Raw genomic sequence first — 18,197 nt, forward strand, 5'->3', positions numbered from 1 at the left:
TTTGGACTAACTTAATAATTTAATTATTTTAATCAAAGAAGCCTTTTCAACTTTAATGCACGACAATTTAAGATTTAACTTACCACCTCCAGGAGTATACTCATAAAAATCCAATAGTTGGAGGAATGCAATCTTGCTCTGTTCAAGTTGAAAATCTTTCATTCATGATTTATTTATTTTTTGAATGTAGTTTTTAGAAGATTTATTATTTTTAAAAATTCTTTTATACATATTTTTTTAAACTACTCTTAACAGTATTTTTTAAAAAATTGAAAAGTGATTACAAAATATTTAATTCTAAGTAGGCTCAAAGAAAACAAGAATCAAAATAATTGCCTTATTTTCATATGAATTCATATTTACTTAAGTTGCAGGATAAATCAAGGATCAAGGATTTTAATTGTGTAATTGGTCTTTTTTTTATTAGTTAACAACAGTGGTAACAAAATTAAATATAAAAAAAATTAATTGTTAATACAAAGTTTTAGTACAACTATTCATTTTAACTGAACAAGATTAAATGCCTTTTTCGAATTTTTCCCTGCTGATCGCTTTCACTTTTCCCTTATTCACTTTTTGTGTTTTAGCTGACAAAAAAAAATTCAATCAATATAATAAATAGGAAAAGTCAGAGCCAAAAATTACCTGTGATCAGCTTTGTGTTGCCAGGTTTGAATTCAGCCCCGTCGTCAGAACTTCCTCCGAGGGAATAACTGACTTTATATATGGGAAGTGGAATTACTGTCGAAGATATTGGAAGCAGTACTGTAACAAAAAGAAAATTTAATCAAACTGGTCAATGTTCTTAAACGAATATCTGCTTATGTCATTAAACATCCAAAAAAAGTTATGATAATGTAAGCTTCTAATTCCAAAGCATTAAGTATTCAAAAATTTTATAACGGCAGATAAATTCCAGAATCATATTACTATGTTGGTTTTCTAGATTTCTTACAGATTTAAAATTGTGTTTAAATATTTGTGTGAATAAGGTTTTATTTAGAATGGGATGAAACAGTTTGAGACAAGAACAGAGAGCTGGCTGAGACACAAAAGCAAAAATATATTTTTGGTTCTGGGAAGCTTCATCACATTGATCTTCAATTTTTAATGAGCACGTGGTGAGTTACTTTTTACTGTACATATTATTGTTTATTTATTTATTTAATTATTTCTGTTTATTTGAGGCAAGCACCAATTTTCAGGGGAGGGTGGCCGCAACAGTTTAGGCGTTGACACGGCGCTCATCACTGTAAGGTAAAGGTCCCAGGTTCGAATCCAACGGCCCTGCATTCAAACCCGACATACAAATGGGCTTTTTTTCAAAAACACTGGCACCCTGAGGGTTTATATAACCTCTGCTGTTGCAAATTCTCGTTAAAAAAAAAGTACCCATTGATACATTTTTTTCTTTCTGTTTTAATTATGCTTTGCTCAATGTAAAGACTTTTTTCTTAATTTTCCACCTAATTGTCATAGAAAAAACATGAATAAAACTATGTATAATTATGTATTTCTGTCAAATTATACTTTTGTGACACATTTTAAAGCATAGTTTGTCTACATTTTACTTGTTGCCATGTTTTACAGAAATAAATTTATCACATAATTATATAAAATGCTAAAAATAACCATGCTCATTTTTACTAAAGAGAGTAAAAAAGGGTAGGCTAGCCAAAATCTAGTTAAAGTATTTGAAACATTTTTCGTCTGATATTGTTCTTTAGATACGGTAACAATTCGGTGCCAGGCTCGTTCAAACAATGCTAAGTCCAAAGACGAATTGATGTCTTTAATGTCATTTCTAAATATGATAAATAGAGTAGTCCCCATCACAGAGCCCTGGGAAACACGCCCTCCAATGCTTTTTTAACAATGGCTCCTAGTACTTGGATATAAGATGTTCTGCCTAACAGATATAATTAATTACTTATGAGGCGTGTGATATTTGTAGAAAAACTTAGTAGGCTTCGTATAAGAGAGAGTGCCATATTTTCGTGTGGTCTGCGGGGATGATAAACCTGTTATTTGCTCCATATCGATAAGCTGAAACCTAGTTTTTTCCCTGCCATCTTCAGTGGTTTTATTTTTTTTTTTTATTATTTATTTATTTATTTATTTTATTTTTTTTTTTTAAATCTGCTCGTTCATTCTGACCCCCAAGTTCAGCCGCTTCCGTCTATAATAAAAAAGCTAAAAAAGAGGTGTGATGTTAAGTCGTCTGTTTTTAGTCGGGTAGGTACGTGTGCCGGCGTTTTCGTTGTCGGTGCCTTTGGTAGCTTTTTTTCTGTTGAAAAAGTTTAGAAGAATACAGCAATAGCATGCTATTTATTGCTGAATTGCCTGCATTCCGATTTATTACGAAATAAATATTAAATTATTAAGGCATGATTATAAGAAAAGTGGTGCGTTTGATCTCGCTGTTCGCCTTTCCGGTGTTCCGTCTTACGCCCGTATTGTATCTTAAAATCAAGCCCTTTAACGGAACCGGAACTTTTTATTCAACAGATGTTTCCACTCAACATGTTCATAAATTTGATGTTCAACCCACGGAGACCGTGAAACCGTTGAAATATTTACTGGTTAATAAAAGTCCCAGTCCAGTTTCGATTTTTCAATAACAAAACCCAATAAAATCGAGAGTCGCCCTTGAAAACTTAACGTGAGTAAAAGGTGGATTATTATCTCAATGAGTCAGCAGGGTGTGTTCGTTTCCTGTATACAAGAACATAACTGAAATAAAATTTTTAAGTTTAAATTTCCAGACCAAGACAGGTTTATTGGCCTGCGAGTTGATGCCAACAGCAAGAACTTGCGGGCCAACTGCTGGATGAACGCCTCCGTTTAAAAAAAAAACTTGTTATGGTTTAAAATTACTAAGTTAACATTCCCGCCATAGTTGTGCAGAATGAAATTATTAATTTCCTTGGTAACGATTTGCACATAGTTTATAATTTTGGGTACGAGCTGTTTCGCTGAACTGCCGCGATTTGGATGGATTAACTTAATTTTGTAAGTTTCCTCGTTTAAAGCAAACAATCTGTCATTCTAAACATTTCTGTTTTTATATAAATCGTTTAAATATAATTTATTTTATTAATATTTTTGTTAAACTAGGGATGGTTCTTTTGAACTAAACCACTAACATCTGGAAGCAACTTGTTGGCTTGTAAACTCAGATTTACGTTTCCTTTTAATTAAACAAAAAAGTTTTCTAAGTCTGATTTATGTCAAAGGTTGGAAAAGTTTTTATAAAAGAACATATTGGCTAAAAAACAGTAGTTAATAGTCCGAATTTTAAATTTAAACGGAACCCCCGCTAGAAAATAAATGTGTCTGGTAACATTTTGGCCATATGTTAGCTTTTTTTTGACACAAGGCCTACCTGGGGAAAGGCGGTCCTGGTCATTTTTGGCGTAGACCGTCGGATGGGAAAGCACTGCTGCGATCCCGAAGGAGATGAGGAACACGAAGGAGCGCATGCTGCCGACTGGGAAAGCGGGGAAAGTTTCCTGCCTGCAGGTGGGGCATGACCTCAAATCTCTGCCCACTTGCCAAGGATGGCTACTCCCGCTTATGGGCCCCGTTTGCTACAAGATGTGAGCAGATGGAAAAGGGACAGGTTGCGCAATCCAGTATTATCAAAATTGTCATTTTAAAGAATAAAGGGCAAGTCCGTGAAGCTGCTTAGGCAGCGTGAAATGTTTGTTTCACAGTAGATCCATTATTTCATGCGTATTGTTCTTAAACCATTAAGAAAAGATTTGTAACGTATAAGAAATAATTTTTGACACAAATCCTCGTATTTAAAAGTCTTTACTTATAAAACATGTGTTATGTCCCATATGCTTTACGAAATATTTAGTTCCTCCGTAAAATTTTGTCTGCAAGCCAATTGTTATAGAAATTTGCAATAATTTAATTTACACATAAATATCGCACCGTCGGGAGCTTTTTGTTGTTTAGATTAGTTTGTGGCCAATACAGACATGGAAAAAGATAATGACGAAACAAACAACGATGAAAGGAGCCGCCCGAAAACCGATCAGGAGCAAGAAAAAGAAAAGTCCAGGGCAGAAATCACCGACGTATGCACCCCAGCGTCTTCGCAAATTCAGGCCGAAAAAGAAACCGGCGGCAGACAGGGCAATGTCCCTAAAGAAAAGAGGAAATGCTGTAGCCACAAACTACGTAAACAGGATCCGAGCAAAGCTCAAATGGTCGTACAGCCAGGCGCAACAGCGGACCAAGATAGGCCAAATTATCCAAATGAACAATACGAGATCGGACCGCAACCGGGTACGTCACAAGTTTTGGACAAAGCGAGTTATAAGATAGTACAGTGTTCAGAAGAAGAAAAAGTCCCAAGTACCTCAGAAAAAATGGGTCATAGTCTGGAAGGTGGTGCTACAGATATGACAGTACATCGCGGTGTCTTGCAGAGGCCGAGCGACGCTGAATCAGTAGAACAATGGTCCAGTATGGCACAGGAGCAGAGTGAAATCAAATTAATCGAACAACGTTCCAGCATCACCCAGGAATCGAGTGAAATTGAATTTTTGGTCGGACAACTTTCCAGTCTCACACAGGAGTCAAGCGGAACACAGTTAGGTGAACAACGTTCCAGTATCCCACAGAGGTCTGACGGTACTAAATCATTAGAACAAGAGAGAATCGATGCTGTAGCCCGACAGCGTTCAAGAAGTTCGCTACAGTTGAGTGAGGCGTCTTCCCCTGACTCAAAAAGGTCCATCCAGTCTGAAACCTCGCTCGAGAGTTCCTCTACAGATACGATTTTAAATTTTCCCATCGACAATGCTGATGATTATTTCATTTCCCTAAAAGATGACGAGCAGCGGTCCAGTTCTCTGGAAAGGAAGAGAACTCGAATTGACGCAATGAAAATCGCCGAACCGCTGCCTTCAAAGAAACCCAGGCTCGAGTACGAAAACAAAGATTTCGACACTTCAGACGACGCCGAACACAATCGACCGGAAGACGGTATCTTGGTAGAAGTTTCTTTAAAAACCAACGACGTTCTCGAAATGCCAGATGGAGAAGCTGCCTCGCCTGCAACTACCAAGCCGTTGACACCTAAGACGAAGGAAAGCGTCAAAGTGGCGAACCCGACTACAGACCGAAAAATGAAGAAGCCCAAACACCCAAAAAGACTCCCGATACTGCTGGAAGCGCCGGTCACGGAAAAATACACAGTGTTCATGAAAAACGACAGATGGAAAGTGGTCGGAGGCGGAATGCAAGGATGGAGAATCAGGATGGAAGATGCGCACGTCACTTTACTCGAAACGCCTTTGGATCCGACCGTCGCGTTCTTCGGTGTTTTCGACGGTCACGGAGGCAACGAAGTCTCCAACTACGTCGCCCGACACCTGTACAAATTCATCTTACAGAGCGATCGTTTTCACCTTGGGGAGATCGACATCGCGATAAAAGAAGGCTACATGAACATCGACAACCACATGAGGGAAAACGACATCGGCAAGTTCCGCCAGGGTACGACTGCCATCACCCTGATGATCAAAGACCAAACGGTTTACTGCGCCAACGTCGGCGATTCTAGGGCGATCGCGGTGATCGACGGAGAAGTCGTCCCACTCTCCGAGGACCAGAAGCCGACGCTCCCCGAAGAGGCGAAGAGGATCGGCATGGCAGGTCTGCCCATTCTGAACAACCGGGTCAGCGGAGGCTTGGCCATGTCCAGGTCCTTGGGGGATTTCAGGTACAAGTCCTTCCGCCACTTGTCCGCTCTGCAGCAGCCGGTCATAGCACAGCCGGAGATCGTCAAAAAAAGCCTGACCGACTCTTGGGAGTTCGTCGTCATCGCGTGCGACGGCATCTGGGACGTCATGTCCAACGATCTTGTCGCGGCTTTCGTCAAAGATAAAATCAAAAACGATATCAACCTCAGCGAAATCTGCGAATCACTCTTCATGAAATGCCTCGCCCCCTCGGCGTTTTTTCCGAACAAAGGTTGCGACAATATGACCGCCATCATCATCCTCTTCTCAGAAGAATTGACAAAGACAACTTGTCTCCGCTCCATCACAGATAAAGAAGAATGTAAACAGAAATTAAGTGTTAACGGATAGATGAGGAAATGTACAATTTGGTCCGAACCCAATTAACTAAAGATTTTATAAGGTTAATTTGAAATATAACGTGTTTGTTTTCGCTTCACATGACCCACTCTAAGTAGTCATATGTTTTTCATTTATTAACATTTTTGTTATAAGTATGTATAATATTACATACACCAATATGGTGAATTTTCCTAGTACAATTAAAGTTTCAACATCAACCTGCATTAAAACTGTTGAAAAATTTTCTAGAGATATTTTGAATTTATGGAACGATGGAAGTTAGTAAATCACCCCTCATAAACTTCTTGTCAACACTTCTGTCTTCAACTAAACACGTCAAATCTCTCCGATTTATGTTATAATAAATACCTCTTTTTTTTGTAAATCTGTATTAATCCTGCTAACAAAAGAGAATCCTTATTTTTGGGCCAGTGACCGCGCATGTGTCTGGCAAATAGAGAAAGGTTGTTCGATGTGTCCCACTTAACTGAAGGGTCCTTGGCTCCGTATAGAGAGCGTGTAGGAATGCCACTCGATATCAGAATTTCCCTTCAGAATGTCAGCGATAATTGGAGTTCCCATTTTTAGAGGATACAGGGCTGTTTTATTGTATATATTACTTGATCGTTTTATGTTTTCTAGGTTTGACGCAAGAAATCAAAATCAAAATGTACCTAGCTTATCGGTCGTTTTACACCTTACCCAGCAGTAAGGATAAATAAACAAAAAGTAATAAGAAATTAGTATTAGGAGGCCTTTAACTTAAAATACACCCAAATATTGAGGTTGTCAATACTTTTGCCATATATCTTCCATCTAATTTATCAAAGTTGCGTATGTGAAAGAAGGAAGAAGAGAAGGAAAGTGGCCGTCAAGAGGTGAGAGGGGGAAGGCAGAAAGTGGGCTAGACCTGATCACCAGGCCACAAACGGTCCTCTTCAGAGATGAACGCGATCTGTTTCGTGGTGATCCTCGGTATAGCGGCCTGCGTCAGGGCCGACGAGGCCCTCCGGGAGGACAAGACGACGGACGACGTCCTCGTGGAAGAAACGACGATGACTGCCGTGGATTACACTCAGAAAAGCAACGGCAACGCCGATCAACCCGAATCAAAGATTTACGATAAAGGTATCAAACGTTCTTTTACAACTTGTGCTTGTTAAAAATTTTCAATTATTCAACTCTTGTGTAAAATTTTCTTCTTTTAATTGTCGCTTGTATTCCATACAGAAAGCATGTTTTTCTTTTCTATGAAAAATTTTTCCTTTTATGATCTTAGGATAACAGTAAAAAAACAGGTACATCATTAAACAGACCAAATTGTAAAACAGGCGTACTGACACCCTGATTCATCACAGTCGTTCTAGAATTAACAGCGTGCGACGACAAGCTTTCCCAAACAAACTACTCGTCCAATACACACGATTTTCACCAATTTAAAAATAATAATAACGAGCAGAAAACCTCACGTCAAATGCAATAGCTTTTTCCGTCGATCTGGGTACAACATTCCCCTAAGAACAACAAAATAAATAAAAAAATACTGTACATCAAAAAATCTTTCATAAAAAAATTACCATAAATTGCTGCAAGTTTACAAAAATTAAATCAAATTTAATAATTGAAATTAGTCTTTTTTTTAAATTTCAAATAAACCCTTTTCGCTCTAAACTGACCCTTTTTAACATCAGACTAATTTTTTTTTCTTATCAAGTTAATTTTTTTAACTTCAAATGACCCCTTTTAACTTTAAATGAACCATTTTTTAGTTCGAATGAATCCTACATAAACATTTTAAAAAAGTTTATCAGATTTGTTTAATACATATAAAAATAATTGAGCTCTTAAAAGACCGTATGAAAATTAATTACATTTGAAATTAAATAATCAAATTGTTTTTCTTTAAATTTCAGCTTTTTTTAATATAAAATAACCGAATTCTTAAAAACCATGACACGAAATGAAAATTAATATTAAAAATTATATGAAATACATAATAATAACAAAAGGATTCTTGTTAATTTTAGAAATGTGAGAAATTGTGGTTTTTAAGAGCCCAATTATTTTGCTTGTAAAAAAAATCTGAAATTAAAAGTAGAATCATCTATTGGGTTGTCCGGAAAATAATGCAGGATTTTGGTATTAAACAAAAAAAAAGAAACTAGTTACTTTAAAGCAATGTTCTTTAATCAAAATAATTTCCCATACTCTCAATACATTTCTCCCAACGTGTTGGTAACTTATTAATTCCGTCTGAGTAGAATTCAGAATTTTTAGAATTGATAAAGTCAATAAATGCATTTTCCAGTTCCGTTTGATTTTTGAATATTATGTGTTGTAAGTAGTGGTCCAGGTGTCTAAAAAAATGGTAGTCAGTAGGCGAGAGGTCCGGAGAGTAGGGTGGGTGAGGCAAAGTTTCATAGCCAAGCTCCAATAATTTTTGTGACGTTACACGTGACACATGTGGTCGAGCGTTGTCATGCAACAAAATGGGCCCTTTCCGATTGACCAAAGAGGGCTTCATTACTGCCAATTTCTGATGCATGGTATTAATTTGGTTACAGTATGATTCAGCATTGATGGTTTCGCCAGGATTTAAGAAGCTGTAGTGTATTAAACCAAATGAAGCCCACCATACCGTAACCATTACCTTTTTTTGATGAGTTGGGGGCTTTGGAGCTTCTCCTTTGTCGAGCCACTGTCCAGAACGTCTAGTGTTATCGTAGAGAATCCACTTTTCGTCACATGTAACAATTCTGGCCAGAAATGGGTCATTTTTGTTTCGACAAAGAAGTGATGCACAAACATCAAAGCGCTGATTTTTTGGCGGTCGTTTAATGAGTGTGGAACCCAATTTTCGAGTTTTTTCACTTTTCCAATCGCCTTGAGGTGGTCAGCGACGGTCGTTTTACTGACTTTGAGTTGCTCTGCAAGTTCTCGAACAGTTGTTTTGGGGTTTTCTTCCACCACTGATCGCAGAACATCATCATTAAGAGAGGAAGGCCTTCCACGACCTTCTTCATCTTCAAGGCTGAAATCTCCCTCCCGAAATTTTTTAAACCACCTTTGCACAGTGCACTCATTAACACAACCCTCGCCCCAGACTTGGTTAATGTTTCTAGCCGTTTGGGCTCCGCTTCGGCCGAGTTTAAACTCGTAAAAGAAAATCGTACGAAATTCTCGCTTTGACATTATAAGGATGACTGAATTATTTCCAAGTAGCGGAATGCTACAGAGGTAAACAAACAATATCATTTGGAAGAGGATTAATAAGTGTTGACATTCATACAAATGAGTAATCCTGTAAACGTAAACAGAATATTTTATATAGATTTTTTTTAATGAAAACTTAAAATCCTGCATTATTTTCCGGACAACCCGATAGTTTTACATTTAACCTTGTATCAATTTTAGTTAAACATCATTTGAAATTTAAAAAAAAAATCATATTATAAATGGTAAATTTGAAGTTTAAAAAGGTTAATTTGAAGTTAAAAAAGAATTTTAATTTTTCTATTTTTTTAAATGCAGAAATTTTACTTTACGTGCTTACATTTCAAACCATCTCCTAAGTTTTTACTGTTTGTAAACAAATGTTAACTGTTAATTTGTAGTTAAGACCGTTAATCTAAAAATTGAAAATGTTATTTGAAATAAAAAACCCTTTACTTAGAAATTAAAAATGGCTAATTTGAAGTTAAAAAAGAATTTTAATTCTTTTATTTTTTAAATGCAGAAATTTTACTTTACGTGCTTACATTTCAAATCATCTCCTAGGTTTTTGCTTTTTATAAATAATGTTAATTGTTAATTTGTAGTTAAAACGGGTTAATCTAAAAATTGAAAATGTTAATTTGAAGTTTAAAAAAACCTCTACTTAAAAATTAAAAATGGCTAATTTGAGTAAAAAAGAATTTTAATTTTTCTATTTTTTAAATGCAGAAATTTTACTTTACGTGCTTACATTTCAAACTAACTCCTAGGTTTTTGCTTTTTATAAACAAATTTTAATTGTTAATTTGTAGTTAAAACGGGTTAATCTAAAAATTGAAAATGTTAATTTGAAGTTTAAAAAAACCTTTACTTAGAAATTAAAAATCGTTAGTTTGAGGTTAAAAATAATTCATTTGAAGTAAAAAAGGGTTCATTTTAAGCGAAAAAAGGTTAATTAGAAAATAAAAATGATACAAATGATATGATTTGTATATGTGGAAAAATATACAAAAAGGTTAATTTGAATATAATGACTTTTTGGTGTTCCTGCTGTGTCTTTATGTCTCTTCTCGATTGGCTTCCCAGTTCCCCAAGTAACCAAAACTTTGTCAGTTTTCCTCTCCCGACCAACCTGCCTAGGACGGACCCAGCGAGAAGCCGTTAGGCCAAATTGAACGAAACGACCAGATTATAACTGAAAATTTACCTGAATCTTTAAATGAAGTTTTTTTTTATCATTTTGAAATATCTGAATTTGAAAAATTCATTGAAATTGAAATGAAGTTTAAGTTTTTATTGTACTTAGTTCCAACTCAGCTTATTTCCATTATGGATCCCAGGATAAACTTTCCTTTGATTTTTACAATACTGGCCAAAATGGCAAATTCCATTTTTTTTTTTTTTTTAATTAAATATTTGACCAGAATCATGACAAACATCAAATTATGCTTAATTTTCCAAACTTGAACCTCTTTGAATTTAGGTCCAAAACACGATAAAGTGTAAGAAACTAGGTTACTTGTGCTTCTTGGTGATTTGTGAATGGGAATATGTAAATAGATTAATTTTTTATCCTAAAAGAACATCATCATTAATTTATATTGTTGTTCTCTTATTATTTCGACTTTTTATATACTGTTATTCATCGCTTTGCGTCCCAAAGAAATCAGAAGTGGTAAAACAAATCCCAATAATTGATCATTTACCTATTGTTGTATAACACGGTTAAATTTAATTGGTCAGCAGATTCGTCACAATTGCTTTATTGAGGGTTCAACCGGAATACTTTAATCCGAGTAAAAATATGATGGTGATTGATGGAGAAAAAAAAATTCCTTGTTACCCAACAAGACGTGTGTATTAAAAATGATTCAAATCATGTTTGGTAGTTTCTGATCATTTTGGCCTTACTATCCACGAAGACCGAACTATCATCATTCCCAAAGAGGAAATTTTACAATTTAACAAGTCCTTTTGATGACGGCTTTAGAAGTTGCCAGTGTAGTTTTTCAGTCAATCGCGCGGGCGTGTCGGGTGGTCTGTGCTCGTTGAATCCGCCCATTCTCGCTTTGTCGCTTCGACATCACGCCTCCCTCCGTGTCTGTCCACCGAGTCGAGTCGTTCGAAATTTCAAATTACCAAACCCAATGTAGATCGAAGAACGTTAATTGAGAAATCCAGGTTGATAGAGTAAATTTTCAGGGTAGTTTTATTAACTTGTGATTGTAAATTAACTGTTCGGTCCAACGCCATATTTCCCTAATTTTGGAGAATCTAATCGACTTGTTGCTTTATTTAATTATATTCGATCCTCCTCCTGGCCATTGTCACTGGGACAGTGGGCCAGCCGAATCGCGTAGCGGTTTGGTATCGTCACGGCCTGAAATTCAACGATTCGGTGAATAAACGTTAGAGAAAAATAAATTTGAAGAAAAAAAATCTATTTGTTATACAATATACACACGTTTGTAACAATATTTTACTTTTTTTGTTGTGTGTTGATGAAACAACCAATGAAATAAGGCTGGGTTCATATATTTTTTCTAGAAATATTCTTTGATTCCAAAGCCACAAATTGTTTTCAACTTTCTAATAAGCATGTGTGAAGTTACCTCTGGTGGTTCTCAAATAAAAGAAACAGTTTGCCGTTTGAAGCCAAAATTGATGCTCTTATTACATGAACTACCCGGGTTTAATTTTTTCCCGTTGTCTTCTTAGTAAAAAAACAATCATGGTGAAAACTTTTTAAGTCTGTATCAAAAGAGATTTTACTATGAAGTAAAAGTGGGCGATAAGATAAGTGTATAATAATGTGGGAATTTCCGTGAACTTGTTTCTGTTAAAACCGACTCAGCAATTTGTACGGCTAAGTAGGCCAATGTCCAGAAAAAAAATCCCCTTTTGGATTCTCCATATAAATGTTCATCGAAGGGACTTTTTATTCGTAGGTGGGAGCTGGATGACCAAATAGGAAAATCCGGGTTCTGTCGTGGATGAACTTTGACCAAAACTTCGTCGTGAAGGCCAGTGGAACAGTTTCACCGATTTGAATGCCGCTGGCCAAACGGGATTAGGTCAATCAATCCAACAATACGTGTTCCGGAAAGGGCAAAAGGAGTTTTTATCTGTATCATTAAGTAGTTAGATTCGCTCCAGAAATGCTCCTAATAGACTAATAATAATAGCATAAATAGAAAGAAATAAGTGTAAAAATCTAACATTAGAGAAAAAAAAACAGTATTAAAACAGCCTGTCATCAGCTGAGAGTCATCAAAGTTTTTTTGTGCCCTAAAACATTTGCAAACACTTAAGAAAATGGTCGCAGAGAAAGGCGGATCAAAAATGATCCCGTCATACTTCTTTGAACAGCTTAATTTCTTAAATAAATTAAACAGAAATATAAATAATAATAACCCTCAGAATTATTTTATAAATTTTAATTATTACCGAACGAGTTTTTTCCGCAAATAAAATTAATGTACGTCGTTCATAAAATATTTTGAATTTGTCTTCATATCCGTGAAAACGAGCCAAACATGTCTCGTGATGAGACAAAACTCACAAGTTGGTGATTTCAGAGTTGTAAGTTTAGGAAAGCTACGACAACAAAAATACATAAAAGCAGTGAGAATAGGCGAAGAAGATAATAGACCGATGGCCAAAATAAACACACTTAAACACATAAACCTTAAATTTTAATATATTTAGGTTTATTCATGTTTTGCTTACCAAAAATAGGTTTAAAAAAATTATTGAGAGTATAAAAAAAACGAAAATTCAAAACAAATAAAAATATAAAAAATACGCTCTTTAAAAGCGAATAATTCCACCTTTGGCAGGAAACATTTCCGTTAAACGCTATTGCATTCTTGGAAAAGATTTCTGGTAAAATCCTGAGGAATTCTTTCATTTCCAACTCTTCCAGGGTGTTAAGACCTGGGTTTCGCCTTCTTATTGGTCTCAAATGTGATCGATTGGGTTCAAATTTGAACTTCGAGCCGGCCATACTCAATTCCAACTTTATTCCAGGTAGTCATACACAATACCTGCTCTGTGGGCCTGGCATTATCCTGAATTAGCAAGAATCTTGCACCGATGTCGGGGTGGCAATACATGTTCTTCGATTGTGTCTTTAAGTACCTCTAAGATTGTCGCAGATCCTCGCACACGGCACAGCAACCAATTCGGTACGGGCGGCCACTCCACCCGTAGAACGCCACCTGAGGAACCGTACAGCATGGGACGTTCCTTTCTCCTGAACGTCTCCATACGAAATTAAACTCATCTGAAGATTTGAGGCCAACTCTCACCTCATCAGTAAAGATAACTCGTCCCCAATCTTCCAATGTCCAATTCACATGTGAATTGAAGCCTGGCAATTTTTTTAGGTGTGGAAAGAAGAGCCGGGTGCCATGAGGTTATTTTTGTGCCTCTTTTTACAGTCCTAGAAGAAATAGAAACATTTCGGATCAGATTTATTTTCCTTTTCAAATACCTGACTGCAGCCATTGAAAATGGATTAAGAATATGACAAATATCGAACGAAATCGGCCTAGGAAAAAGATTAACTGAAAGCGATATTTAGACCTAGCAGACTGGAAGGGCATATGCTACATTTATGCTTATTTTGATTACGATAGCTTCTGATTACCTGTAACTCATGAAGAAAGATAATAGATTTAATTTTAAACTGAATAAATTGTCTGTTGCGTTAAATTTGTCCATCAGTTTAAAAAATGACATCAATTAAAATAACTCGTCAAATTCTGCCAAAAAAATTTTCAGTTTTATTTTAAAGAAAACACATTTTCATATATAATTTTTCAAATAGTCATATTCCCGCTTTGTATTCGTAAGAATCATCCGTATTAACTTTTACTTTCCGCTCCGATTCTTTTCATAAAATGGGTGTCAAACCGCTGGCCTCTCGGGCCTCTTGGATTGTTTTACACATGGACGATATCTCCGTTCGAGTTTTCTTTTGATCGTTTTTAATTAGGGTCAAGCAGCGTTAAAACCAGGCTGGAGAATAAATTACATTTTCATTAAGACGAGAAAAAAAACAAGCACAGTAGAAAATATTCGTTGAAAAGCTAAAACGGACACGGAAAATTTACCGATTGTAACAACTTCGGTAAAAACTCGACATTTGAATTTATACTTTTTTCCTTACATTTTTAACTGCATTCGTGATTTTATTTCCAGTATCAAATCTTGTAATAACCAGGAAAAGTTTACATCTTCCGATTGTTCCCTAATTAAAATAAAACTACCGCTTTTCGCTGAGTAATAATTTTAATAATAATTCTATGCTGCATTGTGAATAAGTGTTAAGGTCTAATATGGGGTCAAAAATAATAAGTATGCTAAAAAAAAAGCACCCTAGGAGTTGGATCCATAAGATCCTAACCCTAACATGTGTGTCTCTTCTTAAAAATGATGTTGAAAAACTGATTATTATCATAGCAGCTAATTTAAATTTACAAAATTATGTCATTATTTTTAATTTTATATTATCCTTATATTTTTCCATCATGAACAATCTCTACTGTACTAATTTTAATTGGCTAAATATCAGTTTATTTTTGTTAGCTATCTGTTTTACTTAAATTAGATGTAAAATTAAAACCAAAAAGTAAAAAAATGATAATGTTAAAAAATCCAGAACTATGAACTATGAAACTAACTAATCAACACTTCTTGTTGACCCTTGGTCGTTTTACTACGTAATAGTTAAACATAACTGTGTAATCTTTAATGTTTTTATTTTATTTCAAAAAACAACTATTAGAATTATTACTTAAATATAACTTATTCAGCTTTGATAAACCACCAACAATAGCAAAATGTTGAAATGTGTCCAACAGAGAAACCAGCCAGATCGGGATGATCGGAAATGTTCAATTTTATTACAATACAGTTAATTTGAAACTAGAATTATTACAATTCAACAAGGACTTGTTTAAGATTGATTATATCACATATTGGCTTTACAAAATTAATAAAAATAAGAGATAAGTAAAAAATATGTGTGGTGATTAGTGACCGTTAGTCGATGATTATTCAGAAATCGTGAGATGTGTGGTAAAACTGTATAAATGGTAAAAAATATATTCAACAGAACATAAAGATAAAAATGAAGGAGAATATAAAATAAAAAGAAAATAAGTCCAAACATAACATGTTTTAGCTCTCATGTGTCACGAGCACTGCCGCTAGGTGGCCCTTGGATGATATGATTTGTAGAAGAGGCATCATCATCACCTGATTAAGAATGGGCCATGCGAGGTTAACACACAGCACCTACTTTAGGGCCAAAGCCCACATATGGGTCCAGCATGTAGAGAAAGATTGCTCCATGCGCCCATATAATAATCTGTATACAAAGATTAAAAGATATAAAAAGTAGACAGGTCCTCTGATTTTGGGAGGAAAAAATGTCGTTTTATTGTATACAGTAATGATAGTTTTGTGTCTAGTGTGTGTTGTGAGTGAATGTATTTATTGCCTGAATATATATATATTTCTTTTTTTGGAAAGGAAATTATGGCAAATAGAAAGAAAAAAGTATTTTTCCATAGAATAGTAAGAAAATAAATATCTATATTCTTAATTTTACCCTGTTGTGAAAACAGGGTGGTTAACATCTTAAGATCATCAGAACACATTTTAAAGCATAGGTTGTCAGGGTAGCAGCATGCAGAAACAACCATGGCCAATATTTTAAAATGAGAGTATTAAAAAATCCAAGAAATCGAAGGTGATGTTATGTTTTGGACATTTCGTTCATTAGACTGCTGAAGATGGGCAACCTGAACCCCCAAAAAGTAATTAATCACCATCGGTTTCTTTGATTTTTTTTAATACCCTTTAAACTATACTACACATAACCATGGATAATACAAGAAAATATTTTTATCTAATTATCTGAGTTTGGTGTGCATTTCGTCATTTTTAAAATTTGTAATATAAAAACTTAATGAATTTGCAAGGGTATTTCAACTATGAGGTTATATGAATCCTCGGGGTGCTAGTGTTTTGGGAAACATTCCATTTGTAAGTATGATTATTTGGAGGTCGTGAGATGCGGTCTGGTGTGACGTAGGTTTTAGATAAAGATTTTCTTTATCGTGCCAACGTTTTGATCTTTATTCAGATATCATGAGACGCGGTCTGGTGTAGTTTTGATCTTTACTGAGATCATCTTCAGGGCCTGGGATTTATAAACATTGTTTAAATTTTACAAATACTTGTAAGATGTGAGAAAAAAAATGAATTTATACAATGCTAGAAAATTTTAGATTAAAAAAAATGAATTTATACAATGCTAAAAAATTTTAGATTAAAAAAAATGAATTTATACAATGCTAAAAAATTTTAGATTAAAAAAAATGAATTTATACAATGCTAGAAAATTTTAGATAAAAAAATGAATTTATACAATGCTAGAAAATTTTAGATAAAAAAAAATGAATTTATACAATGCTAGAAAATTTTAGATAAAAAAATGAATTTATACAATGCTAGAAAATTTTAGATTAAAAAAATGAATTTATACAACGCTAGAAAATTTTAGATTAAAAAATGAATTTATACAATGCTAGAAAATTTTAGATTAAAAAAATGAATTTATACAATGCCAGAAAATTTTAGATTAAAAAAAATGAATTTATACAATGCTAGAAAATTTTAGATTAAAAAAACCACACATTTGTAAGTATGTTGGATTTGAATTCGGGCTGCAGGTTTCAAACACAGCACCTTTACCTTACTTACACAGTTATTCAGAAATTTCTTCGAAAAATTCGATTTCTGAATAATTATCGATTAACGGTCACTAATCGCCACACATTCTTTCTTATAGAGATGATCTGTGTCAACACCTTAACTGTTCCGGCCACCAACGCCCCCTTGTATTGATACTAATTTTATGAAATATTTCAACATCAAAAAACAGCTTTTAATTTGTGTATTAAAATTGTATGATTTTTAAATACATTAATAATATTGATAAAATCATACTCTTTGTATAATTCAGTAATTTTCAATTAAATTTTTTTATTTGATTAAATTTTCATTAAAAGTGAAATTATAGTGTTTCCCTTTGATGTTTAGTCGATGGGAAGAATAAGATAAAAATCAAACGCCCCAAAGGCCCGAGTAAAAAGATGGCTTCAAAGCTGCTCCCTCTTCTACTCATCCCGCTCATGATCCAGTCACAGATGATGCCGCTGATGCTTCTCAAGCTGAAGATGATGGCTGTGAAAGCGATGATGATTGGTAAGCTGGCACTGTTCATCCTCGGTCTGAACCTTTTGAGAAATGCGATCATCGGAGCAAACAATATTGACCAACAATACGAGGTAAGTACGATGAATATAAATTTTCAATGTGGATATTCGACAAATTTTGCCTTTGCAGCAACAAACATTGGCGCAGTCTCATTACGGCTACAATGGCGGCCCCGAATACGGCTCTTATATCAACAGGAGAATGCTCTCAGCAGGACCTTACTGGCAATATTCATGACGAATACCATAAATTTTATAAATACTGTAAATATTGTATACTCTTATTATATTAAATTATTTATTTTCAAGAGAAGAAATTTTTATTATCCTGGAATCTTTTGTCAAATATATTCTACAGCAGCCTAACATTATGTTTATCTAAGGTGCAACTTTCAACTATGTCTTACTTCTGAAACAAATTAACAAATTTTGTCTGATTGTGATACCTCTGCTTCTTCATAATTCAGTCTTCAGGTTTCTGCCGCAACTTTGCCCATTTTTTCAAGAGTTAATTAAATGTGCTATTGTGTGTCTCTTAATTATGATTTTCTTCAGTTCCTACCTGCTTCTAGTTAGAAATAATGATAGATTT

The 18,197-nt window shown here is 34.7% G+C and overlaps 3 protein-coding genes across 8 annotated transcripts; 2 read left to right on the top strand and 1 right to left on the bottom strand.

Moving 5' to 3' along the window:
* Positions 1–405: 405 nt before the first annotated feature.
* Positions 406–3,732, bottom strand: LOC106664481. Its single transcript, XM_014390202.1, has 3 exons — positions 3,386–3,732; positions 646–765; positions 406–587 (listed from the first exon to the last, which is right to left on the bottom strand). The coding sequence occupies exons 1-3, from the start codon at positions 3,480–3,482 to the stop codon at positions 517–519; spliced, it is 288 nt and encodes a 95-aa protein (XP_014245688.1). The 5' UTR covers positions 3,483–3,732; the 3' UTR covers positions 406–516.
* LOC112126171 lies at positions 766–17,913 on the top strand. Of its 6 annotated transcripts, XM_024224695.1 has the most exons (6): positions 766–857; positions 947–1,121; positions 1,188–1,257; positions 6,744–7,229; positions 17,430–17,677; positions 17,736–17,913. In XM_024224695.1, exons 4-6 carry the CDS (start codon positions 7,046–7,048, stop codon positions 17,841–17,843), a joined length of 540 nt encoding a protein of 179 aa, XP_024080463.1. In that variant the 5' UTR covers positions 766–857; positions 947–1,121; positions 1,188–1,257; positions 6,744–7,045; the 3' UTR covers positions 17,844–17,913. The 6 variants fall into 6 exon arrangements, with proteins under 6 accessions (XP_024080463.1, XP_024080465.1, XP_024080464.1 ...); XM_024224697.1 differs by having other exon boundaries at positions 772–1,121; positions 6,947–7,229; XM_024224696.1 differs by having other exon boundaries at positions 772–1,121; positions 1,193–1,257.
* Positions 3,882–6,213, top strand: LOC106664479 (probable protein phosphatase 2C 52). The gene has a single exon (XM_014390197.2). The coding sequence runs from the start codon at positions 3,990–3,992 to the stop codon at positions 6,108–6,110; it is 2,121 nt and encodes a 706-aa protein (XP_014245683.1). The 5' UTR covers positions 3,882–3,989; the 3' UTR covers positions 6,111–6,213.
* Positions 17,914–18,197: the final 284 nt, after the last annotated feature.

Source organism: Cimex lectularius, unplaced genomic scaffold, assembly GCF_000648675.2.
Source record: "Cimex lectularius strain Harlan isolate CLEC.00 unplaced genomic scaffold, Clec_2.1 scaffold8, whole genome shotgun sequence".
In the NCBI taxonomy this organism is placed as follows: Eukaryota; Metazoa; Arthropoda; class Insecta; order Hemiptera; family Cimicidae; genus Cimex; species Cimex lectularius.

What these genes read in the sequence shown, in the direction of transcription:
- LOC106664479 (XM_014390197.2), top strand. Translation starts at nt 3,990, where the DNA reads ATGGAAAAAGATAATGACGAAACAAACAACGATGAAAGGAGCCGCCCG.
- LOC112126171 (XM_024224695.1), top strand. Translation starts at nt 7,046, where the DNA reads ATGAACGCGATCTGTTTCGTGGTGATCCTCGGTATAGCGGCCTGCGTC. An exon ending in ATCAAAGATTTACGATAAAG is followed by an intron (nt 7,230 to 17,429) that starts GTATCAAACGTT and finishes TTTGATGTTTAG; the next exon opens with TCGATGGGAAGAATAAGATA. An exon ending in ATATTGACCAACAATACGAG is followed by an intron (nt 17,678 to 17,735) that starts GTAAGTACGATG and finishes TTGCCTTTGCAG; the next exon opens with CAACAAACATTGGCGCAGTC.
- LOC106664481 (XM_014390202.1), bottom strand. Translation starts at nt 3,482, where the DNA reads ATGCGCTCCTTCGTGTTCCTCATCTCCTTCGGGATCGCAGCAGTGCTT. An exon ending in CCAGGACCGCCTTTCCCCAG is followed by an intron (nt 766 to 3,385) that starts GTAGGCCTTGTG and finishes TTTTTGTTACAG; the next exon opens with TACTGCTTCCAATATCTTCG. An exon ending in CAACACAAAGCTGATCACAG is followed by an intron (nt 588 to 645) that starts GTAATTTTTGGC and finishes TTTTTTTGTCAG; the next exon opens with CTAAAACACAAAAAGTGAAT.